The 13,089-nt window shown below is 37.7% G+C and overlaps 1 protein-coding gene across 12 annotated transcripts in view; it reads left to right on the top strand.

Annotated features, from left to right (window-relative positions):
• Positions 1 to 13,089, top strand: part of CDC42BPA (CDC42 binding protein kinase alpha) — a 382,935-nt gene that overhangs the window by 328,703 nt on the left and 41,143 nt on the right. For all 12 annotated transcript variants that reach the window (XR_011645344.1, XR_011645345.1, XM_058309378.2 and 9 more), the window contains one exon: positions 12,724 to 12,807. Coding sequence is in view for 10 of the 12 variants with exons in the window: in XM_058309378.2 (XP_058165361.1) it covers positions 12,724 to 12,807 (84 nt within the window). In the remaining 2 variants the exon portion in view is untranslated. The remainder of the gene's footprint in view (positions 1 to 12,723; positions 12,808 to 13,089) is intronic.

The following is a 13,089-nucleotide window of genomic DNA, read 5'->3' as shown; positions in this document are numbered from 1 at the left end:
GATTCAGGCCTGGCTCTCAGCCGCTTCTTACTAGTTTATGACATTGTCAAGTTTCCAAACACAAAGCTAATATTCAGCTGGTATGCATCAGTTCAGTAGTTCAGTGTTTAAAATATTGAAATATTTCCTAGCAACTGGTAAATAGCTGCTATTCCAAGGCCCCTAAATGCCCTAGCTGAGACATTTCTTCCCCTCTCTTCTCCCGAATCCAGTAACTAAAAGTTGGAGACCTGGATTGTAGGTAGCTGTGTTACTCACCCTCCTCACAAGGCCGGACTTGTGGTTGCGGAGATGCCAGACCACCTGCCACCAACCCAAAAGGCCATAGCGGGGCCCCATCAGACGCCTCCTGTCATGCCTGCCAGTCTGTTAGCCCAGAACCTGCCACTACCACTCCCCTGACGGCTTTTTAAAATTCTACACACTGGGAATTGTGGGAAGATAGTATTGGACTAGGTAGGCAGGGCTCAACTCTTTCACAAAAACAATGGAGAAAGAGCCAAAAGTGGTGGAGGTTGAAGGACAAAGACGAACCCGAAACAACAAATGTGAGTTACCAACCCCCGCAGGTGGCTGGGAAGGGCTCCCCTCGCCTGCCCGCAATACATTAAGCTGCTGTAAAACCCCAGGCTCACTGCAGCTGAGAGGGGAGCAGACCTCTTCCTCCCTGTCAGCTGTTAGAAGGGAAGAGAGGGAATTGGGGGTCTCCCCTTCAGTGAATTTGGCCTGCACAGCCCACTTTGAAACTTGGCTCCGGCCAGACCAAAACACCAGAAAAAGGAGATTGAAACACCTCCATGAAAAGGTGTACCAATGAGCGCCATCTGCTGGCTGGCCTGGAAATTGCATGGCCTAAAACCACTTTTGATTATCTCTGTACTCTTAACTCCTGGGAGAAATCTTCACCCCATTAGTGAGACCCTGGACCAGTTTTGATAACTCTTGTAAGGTGGGCAATTTTAAAGACTTAGAGTAAGTTGAACCAAAATAGTAAAGAAGAACTATGAAATAAAAGAACAATAGGCAAGAAAGAGAAATTAGCCATCAGAGTAAATTCACCAACATTTTCAGATGCCTGAATATCAGCAAAAAATTACAGGAAGAGATGGCCCATCCAAAGGAACAGACCAGGGAAACAGATGTGACTCAAGCAATTGAGCTGCCATCTACCACATGAGAGGTCCCAAGTTCGGTTCCCAGTGCCTCCTGGAGAAGGCAAGTTGGCAAAATTGGCAGGTGTGGCAAGCTGACGCAACAAAGAGGAAAGAGAATGAGAGACACAACAAACCAGGGAGCTAAGGTGGCTCAAGTGATTGAATGCTTCTGTCCCATATGGGAGGTCCCAGGATCAGTTCCTGGTGCCTCCTAAAGAGAAGGTGAGCAGAAAGTGCAAACAACAGGGGGAAGGTGGGGGGGATAAATAAATAAATCTTAAAAAAAAAAAAAGAACAGATGAAATATCCTAAAGAGATACAGGATTTAAGACAATGATAATCACACAACTCTCCCAAATCAGTTCAAAGAATTGAAAGAAAATATGACTAAAGAGATAAAGGATGTTATGAAGACACTGGGTGGGCATAAAGTACAATTTGAAAGCCTGCAAAGTAACAGACCTTATGGGAATGAAAAGACATGATGAATGAAATTTAAAATACGTTAGAGGAATGCAGATTCGAATTGCTTGAAGACAGAATTAGTGATTTTGAAGACAACGTCTGAACTGGAAAAGACAGGAGAACAGTGAAGAGAAGAGAAGAGAATGGAAAAAATGGAACAGGGTCTCAGGAAATTGAATGACAATGCAGAATGCACAAGCATACATTTTATTGATGTCCCAGAAGGAGAAGAGAATGGAAAAGGGACAGAAACAATATTTGAGAAAATAATGGCCAAAAACTTCCCAAATCTTATTAAGGACATAATTATCAATTTCCAAGAAGACAGTGCACCCCAAACATAATAAATAAGAATAGACCTACTCCAAGACACCTATAATTCAGAGTGATAAATATCGTATAGAGTATTCTGAACAGCAAGAACAAAAATCACATAAGAGGAAACCTCAGTAAGATTTAAATGCTGACTTCTCATCAGAAACCATGGAGGCAAGAAGAAAGTGATATGATGTATTTAAGGTACTGAAGGAGAAAAACTGCCAGCCAAGAATTCTGTATTCAGCAAAACTGTCCTTCAAAAATGAGGGTGAGTTCAAAGTCTTTACCAACAAATAAAAACTGAAAGAATTTTACCAAAAGATCAGAATTACAAGAGATGAGAGACTTGGAGAAGAGTGTAGAAATGCAGATTATTAGTAAAGATAAATTAAAGGGTAAAAAGTAATACAATATGGCAACAGAAAGCCAAAGGACAAAGTGGATGAAGTAATGCCTTTACAGTAGTAACATTGAATGTTAATGCTCGAACTCCCCAATCAAAAGACATAGACTGAGAAAATGATTTTTTTTTTTTAAATAAGCCATCTGTGTGTTGTCTACAAGAGACTCACCTCGGATGAAATGACACAACCAGGTTGGAAGTGAAAGCTAGAAAATGATGTTCCATGGAGAAACTAAAAAACAGCTGAATTAGTGATACTAATATCAGACAAAATAGACTTTAAATGCAAAACAGTTAAAAGACATGAGGTCATTATAAATTACTAAAAGGAGCAGCTCACCTAGAATACACAATTACACTAAATATTTATGCACCTGAACTGAGTTTTCCATTATACGTGAGGCACACACTGGCAAAACTGAAGGGAGAAATAGAGATCTTTATAATACTAGTTAGAGACTTCAGTTCACCACTGTCAGTATTGGATAGAGCATCTGGACGTGGGATAAACAAACAGCTTCAATAATTTAAATGAACTAGACCTAACACATCTATAGAGCATTGCACCCCAAAACAGCAGGATATACATTCTTTTCAAGTGCTCATGGGTCCTTCTCTAAGATAGACTTTATGTTGGGTCACAAGACAAACCTCAACAAATTTATAAAAATGGAAATTATACAAAACACTTTCTCTGATCATAATGGAATAAAGCTAGAAATCAATAATGGATGCAAAGGGAAAATTCATACATATATATGGAAATTAAACAACACACTCATAAATAATCAGTGGATCAAAGAAGAAATTACAAGAAAATTCAGCAAATATCTTGAGACAAATGAAAATGAGAACACAAAAATATCAAAACTGAGGGAAATTTATAGCTCTCAATGACTGCATTAACAAAGAAAGAGCTAAAATTGAAGACCTAACTGCACACCTGGAGGAACTAGAAAAAAACAGCAAACAATTCCCAAAATATGCCAAAAGAAAGAGTAAAGATCGGAGAAGAAATAAATTTTTTAAAAAACAGAATCAACAAAATCAAAAGTTGGTTCTTTTAGAAGATAAATCGACAAACCCTTACCTAGACTGACAAAGAAAATTAAAAAAGAAGATGCAAATAAATTTCAGAAATGAGAAGAAGTACATTACCACTGATTCCGCAGAAATAAGAGAGATTATAAGAGCATAGATATTATGAACAACTGTATGCCATAAAACTAGACAATGTAGACAAGATGGACAAATTCCTAGATACACACAAACCACCTACACGGGACAAACTCCTAAACATAAACCACCTACACTGAACCTAGGAGATGGGGAAGACCTCAAAAAGACAATCACAAGTCAAGAGATTAAAATATCAAAAAACCTCCACAGGAGATTTCTACCAATCAAAGATAATCTAATAGCAGTCTTGCTCAAGCTTTTCCAAAAAATTGAACAGAAAACAATGCTATCAAACTCATTCTATGAAGCCAACATCACCCTAATACCAAAACCAGATAAAGATATTACCAAAAAAAAGAAAATTACAAACCAAATTCTCTAATGAATATAAATCCAAAATTCTCAGCAAAATACTTGCAAACCAAATCCATAATCACGTCAAAAAATTATATACCACAATCAAGTGGGTTTTATCCCAGGTATGCAAGAGTGGTTCAACACAAGAAAAATTAGTGTAATAAACTACACTGATATGGTGAAGAAGAAAATTCACATGATCCTTTTGATTGGTGCAGAAAAGGCATTTGACAAAATATGGCACTCTTTCTGGATAAAAAAACACTCCAAAAGATGGGAATAGAAGGAAGTTTTCTCAATATGATAAAGTTCACATATGAAAAACCTACAGCTAGCGTTGTAGTAAATTTGAAAGACTGAAAGCTTTCCCACTGAGATCAGGAGCAAGACAAGGATGCCCACTGTCACCACTGTTATTCAGTGTTGTGCTAGAAGTTCTAGCTAGAGCAGTTAGGCTAGATAAAGAAATAAAAGGCACCCATATCAGAAAGGAAGAAGTAAAACTTTGACTCTTCATTGATGATGTATTCCTATATCTAGAAAATCCTGAAAAATCCACAACAAAGCTACTAGAATTAATAGACAAAGTGGCAGGATACAAGATTAATATGCAAAAGTCAGTAGCGTTTTTATACACTACTGATGTGCAATCTGAAGAGAAAATCAGAAAAAAATTCATTTATAATAGCAATTTTAAAAATCAAGTATTTAGGAATAAGCTTAACCAATGACATTAAGGACCTGTATTCAGAAAACTAAAAAACATTGCTAAAAGAAACTGAAGAAGACTTAAATAAATGGAAAGATATTCTGTGTTTATGGATTGGAAGACTATTGTTAAGATGTCACTTCTAACCAACTGATTTAAAGATTTCAGCATAATCCCAATAGCCTTTTTTGCAGAAATGGAAAAGCCAATCAAATTTATTAGGAAGGATAAGAGGCCCCAAAGAGCCAAAAATGTCCTTAAAAGGAAGAACGAAGTTAGAGGACTCTCACTTCTTGACTTTAAAGCATATTACTTAGCTATAGTGGAAAAAACAGGGTGGTACTGCCATACAGACAGACAGATTGACCAATAGAATGGAATCAAGAACTCAAAAATAGACCCTCACATATATAGTCAAGTAATTTTTGACTAGGCTATCAAGCCTACCCAGCTGGGCCAGAACAGTCTGTTTACAGTTGGTGCTGGGAAAATTGGATAGCCATACCCAAAAGGAAGAAGGAGAACCCCTATCTCACACCTTATACAAAAATTAACTCAAAATGGGTCAAGGACTTAAATATGAAAGTGACATGGGAGGTCAGCGGTTCAAACCCCGGGCTTCCTTGACCCGTGTGGAGCTGGCCCACGCGCAGTGCTGATGCGCGCAAGGAGTGCCCTGCCACGCAGGGGTGTCCCCCGCATAGGGGAGCTCCACACGCAAGGAGTGCACCCATAAGGAGAGCCGCCCAGCACGAAAGAAAGTGCAGCCTGCCCAGGAATGGCACCACACATACCGAGAGCTGACACAGCAAGATGACGCAACAAAAAGAAACACAGATTTCTGTGCCGCTCACAACAACAGAAGCAGACAAAGAAGACACAGCAAATAAACACCTGAGATCAGACAACCAGGGGTGGGGAGAAAGGGAGAGAAATAAATCTTCAAAAAATAAATAAATAAATAAATAAATATGAAAGTGACAGCCATAAAACTCCTAGAAGAAAATGTAGGAAACATCTTCAGGATCTCATGGTAGGTGATAGTTTCTTAAACCTTACACCCAAAGTACGAGTAACAAAAGGAAAAATAGGTAAATGGGACCTCCTCAAAGTTAAACACTGTCGCACCTCAAAGGACTATGTCAAAAGGGTGAAAGGCAGTCGACACGATGGGAGAAAATATTTGACAATCACATTATCTGTTAAGGGTTTAATATCTATGATATGTAAAGAGATCATACAACTCACCTATAAAAAGACAAAACACCCAATTCAAAAATGGACAAAAGCCTTGAAGAGACAATTGCCCAAAGAAACACAAATGGCAAAAAAAACCACCTGAAATAAAATTTTCAACATCACTAGCAATTAGGGAAATACAAATCAAAACTACAGTGAGATATCATTTCACACCTATTAAACTGGTCACTGTTAAAAAGTCAGAAAACTGGAAATGTTGGGGAGGCGTGGAGGGACAGGAGTGCTTATTCACTGTTGGTGGGAATGGAGTATGGTCCAGCCACTGCGGAGGACTATTGGGCAGTTCCTAAGGAAGGTGAATATAGACTTGCCATGGGACCCGGCAATACCATTGCTAGGTGCATATCCAGAAGGACAGAGAGCAGTGACATGAACAGACATCTGCACACTGATGTTCATAGAGGTGCTGTTCACAATTGCCAAAAGATAGAAAGAACCCAGGTGTCCATCAACCAATGAATGAATGTACACACATGATGGAAAATTATGCAGCTGTAAGAAGACATGAATCGTAAAGCATATGACAACATGGATGAACATGGAGGACATTATGTTGAGCAAAGCAAGCCGGTTACAAATGACCAGACACTGCATGATTGTGCAGTTATGAAGTAGATACATTGTGTAAACTCATGGAATGAATAATTAGAATATAGGTCACCAGAAAATAGAATGAGGGGAGAGAATGGAAAGCTGAGGGTAAATCTGCAGAAAAGACTAAATCTTTGGAACTGAATAGAAATGGCTAAATGGTGTTTAGTAACTAGCAGGGCTATTGTATGGGTGTGACAGTGGTTGAAAGGGAAAGTGTGAGGTCTTGTTTATTACTGGAAGGAAAGCTAAACACCAGCGGGACTATATAAGATAGCAAAACCTCATGTGAAACACAAATGTGGGTGATAGCGCAAATATAAGGCTGCTTTTACAAAATATAAATAAAACTGGAGAGAAGGAAACAGACTAGCAACTGTGTATGGCAGGGGAAGCAGAGAGAGATTGAGAGGTGATGAGCTCTGTTTGGTTGACTGGCTTGTTATTACTGGAATAAAAATGTTCTGAAAATGATTGTAGTGATGAATGCACAATTATGTGATTATGCTGAATACCATTGATTATACACTTTGGATGGGCTTAAGCTTTATTAATATGTATCAATAAAATTGATTTGTTTAAAAAAAAATTCTACACATTGATCAGAATTTGACTGTTTTTTTAATATGTGCAACACATCATAAATCCATAATAGCATACCACTTCAGGTGTACATGGGAAAATAGCCACAACTTGTGCCTTTAGAGATTGAAGCCATGTGCCCAGAGCTTCTGTTGAGCTGAAAACAGACCCAAAAAGTTCATTTCTTGTCAATTCTTTTTTTGCCAAGTATCTCTTTTTTACAGTCATCATTAAGTTGAAATTTAAAGTGATTTGGTTTGTTCACTTAGTTTCAACTAAAGGGCCATTGATACGTTGATGGATTTTTCTAAAAATACTGTTCTGTCATATTCTCATGGATGCATCTAAATCTTTATCAGATGGCAGCTCTAAGGAGTAGATGGGTACATACTCTCATAGCCCCTCATGTCTTCCTCCTAAAATATCAACCATAATAATAAAAATAAGCAAAAAGCATTTTAAGTACATATTTTAAATCCTTAAGCTGCTGCTAGTATAATTGATTTGTGACTTCTGATCTAAGCATCCTTCTTGCTATGTAACAGCTTCAGAACAAGTCCCTTCAGCTCCTTCCACCTCGCCTTCCTTGGCTTTCATTTTGAAATCTCAGTCCTAGTAATTTTGAGAATCGCTAAGCTGAGTAGCTCATCCATCAGGGTACTCCATAAAGAAGACAGTCTATATAAATTTTAACTCAAAGCATTTCCAATTTCTAATAATACTTAGCTCAAAAGGGTGCAATTGAATGTTAAGTGCTGACATTTCTACTGCTGCAAAATTAAAAGGGGATTTCCTTAATTATAACAAACACTGAGCTGGCAGATTAGTCTATTTTACTTTCAGTTAATGCCCAGTAGAGGACCAAATTTCAGTTGTATCAATGATAAAATTATTATCTCTAATTGCAGCACATCTTTATTTCATACTCTGTGTTTATCTTACATGCACAGCTTATTTTTTGAAATATGAAAGTTCCATGTGGAATTCAAGTATTGACCATGCAGTGCAGAGATCAGTACTCGGACTCTCCTGGAAATTGAGGAGAGACTTTTTGTTACTATTATTATTTTAACCCTTGTTTGCATTAAAGCTATTGGTTATGCTTTTGTATAATGACACATCCCTAGCTTAAATATTCAAATTGAAGTTTGTTTTCCCCCATTCTCAAGAAATGTTATCTTGAATACACCTTACAGAAATTTGCTAAGAGCTGCAAATTGTTGAAAAGTAATTTCTTGGGTTTTTGTTTTTCTTGACTTAAAATCCTGGACTGATCCCATTGAGAACACATGTGCATGGGATCTGAGCCTTACATCCAGTCAAGGTCCACGTCTCCTCCCACGTCTAGTAAAGCAGAGCCACTTAGGGTCCCTCATCGGAGCGCCTTTTTCTCCACTTTTCACTTGTGTCAGGAAAGAGGGAATTTCCTTGCAAAAACAAGTGAAATTTGCCCCCTCTTTTCTTCATCATATGTATTATGTAATAAGTCACAGTCTATTGAAGATTATTACATTTAACATTTAACGGATAATATAGATAGGAGTAGAAAGTTAAAGTAGCAGGAAATAGATATGGCTTAACCAGCTGGACTCCCATCTCCCATATAGGCCCAGGGTTCGATGCCCAGGGCTGCCTGGTGAGGACAAGCTGGCCCACGCAGAGCGCTGGTGCACGCGGGAATGCAGCCTCGCCCAGGAAAGCCGCCCTGCGCAGGAGTGCTGGCTGACGCCGAGAGCTGGCACAGCAGGAGACACAGAGGAGAGAAAATAAAACATAGCAGAACAGGGAGCTGAGGTGGTGCAAGAGAGTAATCACCTTTCTCCCACTCTGGAAGGTTCCAGAAGCGTTCCTGGAGCCACCTAATGAGAATACAAGCAGACACAGGAGAACACATCGCAAATGGACACAGAGAGCAGACAGTGGTGGGGAAAGGGGCAGGGGAATAAATAAAAAAATAAATCTAAGAAAAAATAAAGTAGAAAATTACCCCTGAAAATTCAACCTGAAATACTAAATTTTTTATTTAAGAATAATTGTAGGCTGTATTTTAAAATGAGAGCTATGTAGAACGAGTAGAGAGTAGTGTATATTTCGGAATTATCAAATATAAACTCTAGGCACATGGCAGGTTTAGGTGTCAGTCTCATTTTTAATTTTCTTCTAATAAATTTAATAACCCATGATACAACTGGTCTGTTACATAAGTACAGTTTTCAAAAAATAAAATAGTCACTGCTGACTACTGAAAAGTTTATTCTGTTAAATCAGAAACAGGCATTCACCTAAGTCTTGTCTTTTAATAGTACAGAAAGCAGTGTTGTGTTTGCACCTCACGTCGGTCAATGGTTTTACACAGGCGTTTGGCTCATTTCCTCAGCAAGTTAGAAGGGTGTTTGTATGTCAGTTCGTGCCATTCTGCTGCAAAGACGTTGTTCTGGTGTTTTAGTTGGCATTGCAGTTCATGTAGAGAGTAAAGGGCTTTCCATTTTATGATTTCCAGATCTGTGTCTAGCATACTATAGAAGCATATAATATAGCTTGGGGAGCTAAGTGCCAGATGAGTGGTCAGGTTTTGCCTTGTTTACAGCCCTGTGGTAGACTTCCCTTGCCTGGTTAAGCCATTCAGAGCCTCTGCGCTTTTTGGTCATAATATTTGGGTTTTATTTTATTTATCTAATTTTAATGATGAAATGCTCCAAACATGCATGGATTAATAAAACCCATATGTAGCCAACACTTGCAGATTTAACAGGTGTGAACATTTTGCCCTATTTTCCCCTCCTCTTTCCCAGACATATCTAAAGACCCTGCAGTCTGTGTGCATCTCCCCTGCTTTGCTTCACAGGTTTATTTCATATGTATCCATAAACATTATATAGTAATGCTAGTTGTGTATTTAAAATTTACATGAATGTTATCTGTATGATTCTGCAGCTTTTTTCATTCAGCTGTGCTTTTGAGGTTTATTCATACATTTAGTTCCTTCACAGTCGCATCTGCATAATATTCCATGGCATGAATATATCAACTTTTTTATCCACCCTCCTATTGCAGGATATTTATGTTTCCAGTTTTGTTGTTAAAACCATGCGAAAGTGTACATCCTAATATCTATCTGCTTTGTTTAGTAAACAAACACACCTAGAAGTGGAATTACTGGGTCCTGTGATATATGCATTTTCAGCTTCAGTGAGATCTTGTCAAGTTGTTTGCCAGAGGTGGTGGCACCGGTTCTCACTCCTGCCAGCATTGGTGGAGTCCTCCATTTGCCCACATCTTTGCGTACCCGTGGTACTGTCAGACACTGACTGTTGCAAATCGGATGGGTATAAAGTGGCATTTTTGTTTTAAGTTAGTTCTCTGGTTTCTAGTGATATTCAACATCTTTTGATGTGTGTATTGGCCGTTGATGATGTTCTTACCTTTTGTATTCTGAATGTCATTCCTTTGCCAGCTATGTGCATTGCAAATACTGTCTCCCAGTCTGTGGCTTACTTTTAAATTTCATTTTTGGTAGCTTTTTGTCTTGTAGGTTTTAATTTTTAAGCTAAATCATATACTTTATAAATTCTGCTTTTTATGTCTTTTTAAAGCAATCTTTCCCTGTGCAAATATTATAAAGATTTTCTTCCATATTTTCTTCTGAAAGTTTTCAATGCTTGCTTTTACATGTTATATATTATGAGAAATGGAGTTCTAAAATGTTTCCCATGTGAGCAGCGGACACTCATATTCCCCACGGCTTTGTAGGTCCAGCTTTGCCTCATATGCATGGGTCTGTTGTCGTCTTGCTCAGTGTGTCTTCCTGTAGCGCACAGTGGCGTTGTCATTGCTGCAGCCCCGGGTGACTCCTGGTGCCTGCTGTACTGTGCCGCACTTGTCTCCTTTTCTCTCCACCTTTTCATTTTCCATTTTCTGACTTTTTGGATCAGCTTATCAAGTTCCATATGGGGCTTTTGATTGGAATTGCATTAAATTTATAGATTTATTTGACAAGAATTGGCTTCTCTTGGATATTGAATCTTTCCATCTATCGACATGGTATACTATTTATTTAGATATTTTTTTATATACGTAAAGTTTCATTGTTTTCCTCATGAATGTACTCTACATTGCTTGTTAGATTTGTTCCTAGGTGCTGTAAAGTCTGTGTTGCTCCAGTGAATAGGATCCTTTTTTAATATATTTTCTTATTGGATTTTTTTTTATTTTAGCAAAACTTTTTATTGCCTTTTTTTTTTTAAAGATACACAGATCACACAAAATGTTACATTAAAAAATATAAGAGGTTCCCATATACCCCACCCCCCACCCCACTCCTCCCGCATCAGAAACCTCTTTCATCATTGCGGCACATTCATTGCACTTGGTGAATACATTTTGGAGCACTGCTGCATCGCATGGAGTATAATTTACATTGTTGTTTACACTCTCCCCTAGTACATTCAGTGGGCTATGGCAGGACACCCAATGTCCAGCATCTGTCCCTGCAATATCATCTAGGACAACTCCAAGTCCCGAAAATGACCCCACACCACACCTCATATTATAGATACTTATGAACTCTGTTGATCTTTTATCCAGTCCAGTACCCTTGCCTGGCTCTCTAGTTCTAATAATTTCTCTTGGACTCTTTGTAAATTCTAATGATAACTTTGTTTCCTATGAATTGTTTTTTTATTAATTTTTAAGTAAATTTTCAACGTTTCTCCCTTTTGTCTTTCATAGCTTTTCAAATGTTAAATTCTATGTTAGGTTCAAACTTTTTTCTACATGTTTAAAAGTAAAATTTAAATTAGAACCAAACTGAAAATTAAGAAAAAAGCTCCACTTAATTCCATTTTAAGGCTAAGGTTCTTAGGAAGATTATATAGTAACAAAGGCAAAGAGGGACCATCCATTTTTCTGTTAATATTGTAAAATATTCTGTAAGTTTTATATAATGACTACCTTTTTCCTCTTTTTGGCTTGCTTACCATCCTAAAAGGAAGTCATTTTTTGTGTCTGTTATTTTATACTTTAATTAAACGATGTCTTTTTTTCCTACAATAACATCCAATAAAATCATTGGTTCCTTTCATTCAAGTAAATATCTCCCGGTAACCTTTAAAAGAAGTCTGTATTTTACATAGCTAACTAATAAAGATATGACTTGTAACTGAATTTGTATATAAGTTCTGAATTCCAATAATATTAAATAACTCCCTTCTTTGTAATGAGTTTCTGCACAAAATGCCCACTAATCTCTCTCTTTTCCACACATACACACAAACATACACGTATTCATATCCACAGAATTGTGTTCTATCTGTGGAAATCAAGGAGTTAAAAGAATCTTCTGAAAATTTTGTACATAAATCTTGCTAAAAACTCAGATACTCTTTAGAATTAATATAGAAATTTAGACCTACTTGAAAATTAGTATTTTTATGTGGGCCACATGTATTACTTTGTTTTCTTCTGTGGATTTTCTTTTCCAAATTATTTTAAAATGTCCAGATTGAAATAAGTTTTACTAATTAAACAAATATTTGTGACTATTGAGGCAGAAATTTAAATTATCAACACTTTGAGAATTTTGGCTATACTGAGATGTTGTTTTATATAGTAGAACTTTTTGCTTTATTGATGTTTTGTTTGATTTCACTGACTTCAGTGGTTTCTGGTGTTTCCTGACATATGTCCTTCTCTGTCCCTGGGTTCAGATCGTGGACTCTGCTCCTCCCCCGGCTCACACCCCGACCTCAAGGAGAAAGCCCTGCCCTGGTTCCACTGGCTTCCCACCCAAGGTACTCAGGATGGCCTAAGCATGCTGTGTTCCTACAAGCAAGAGGAAGGATGCCTTCTGTTTTGTGTAGTTACTGGGAATTCTGTTATTGGTTTCTTCAAAATTACAAACATAAAAGCTTGGAGAGAGTGTTAATTGTGTGTGAAAGATAGTGACCACCCACAGCTAATGGTAGAAAGAGTGTATGAAATTGTGGGGGGTTTCCATCTTCTTGGTTAAGTGTTTTGAAGTCTGTTACAGTAAAGAGTAGTGCTTGGAGGATGTAGCACAAGGAAGGTATTAA

Source organism: Dasypus novemcinctus, chromosome 13, assembly GCF_030445035.2.
Source record: "Dasypus novemcinctus isolate mDasNov1 chromosome 13, mDasNov1.1.hap2, whole genome shotgun sequence".
NCBI classification, from domain to species: domain Eukaryota; kingdom Metazoa; phylum Chordata; class Mammalia; order Cingulata; family Dasypodidae; genus Dasypus; species Dasypus novemcinctus.
Note: the sequence above shows the minus strand (reverse complement) of the source record. Positions and strands in the feature narration are given on the sequence as shown.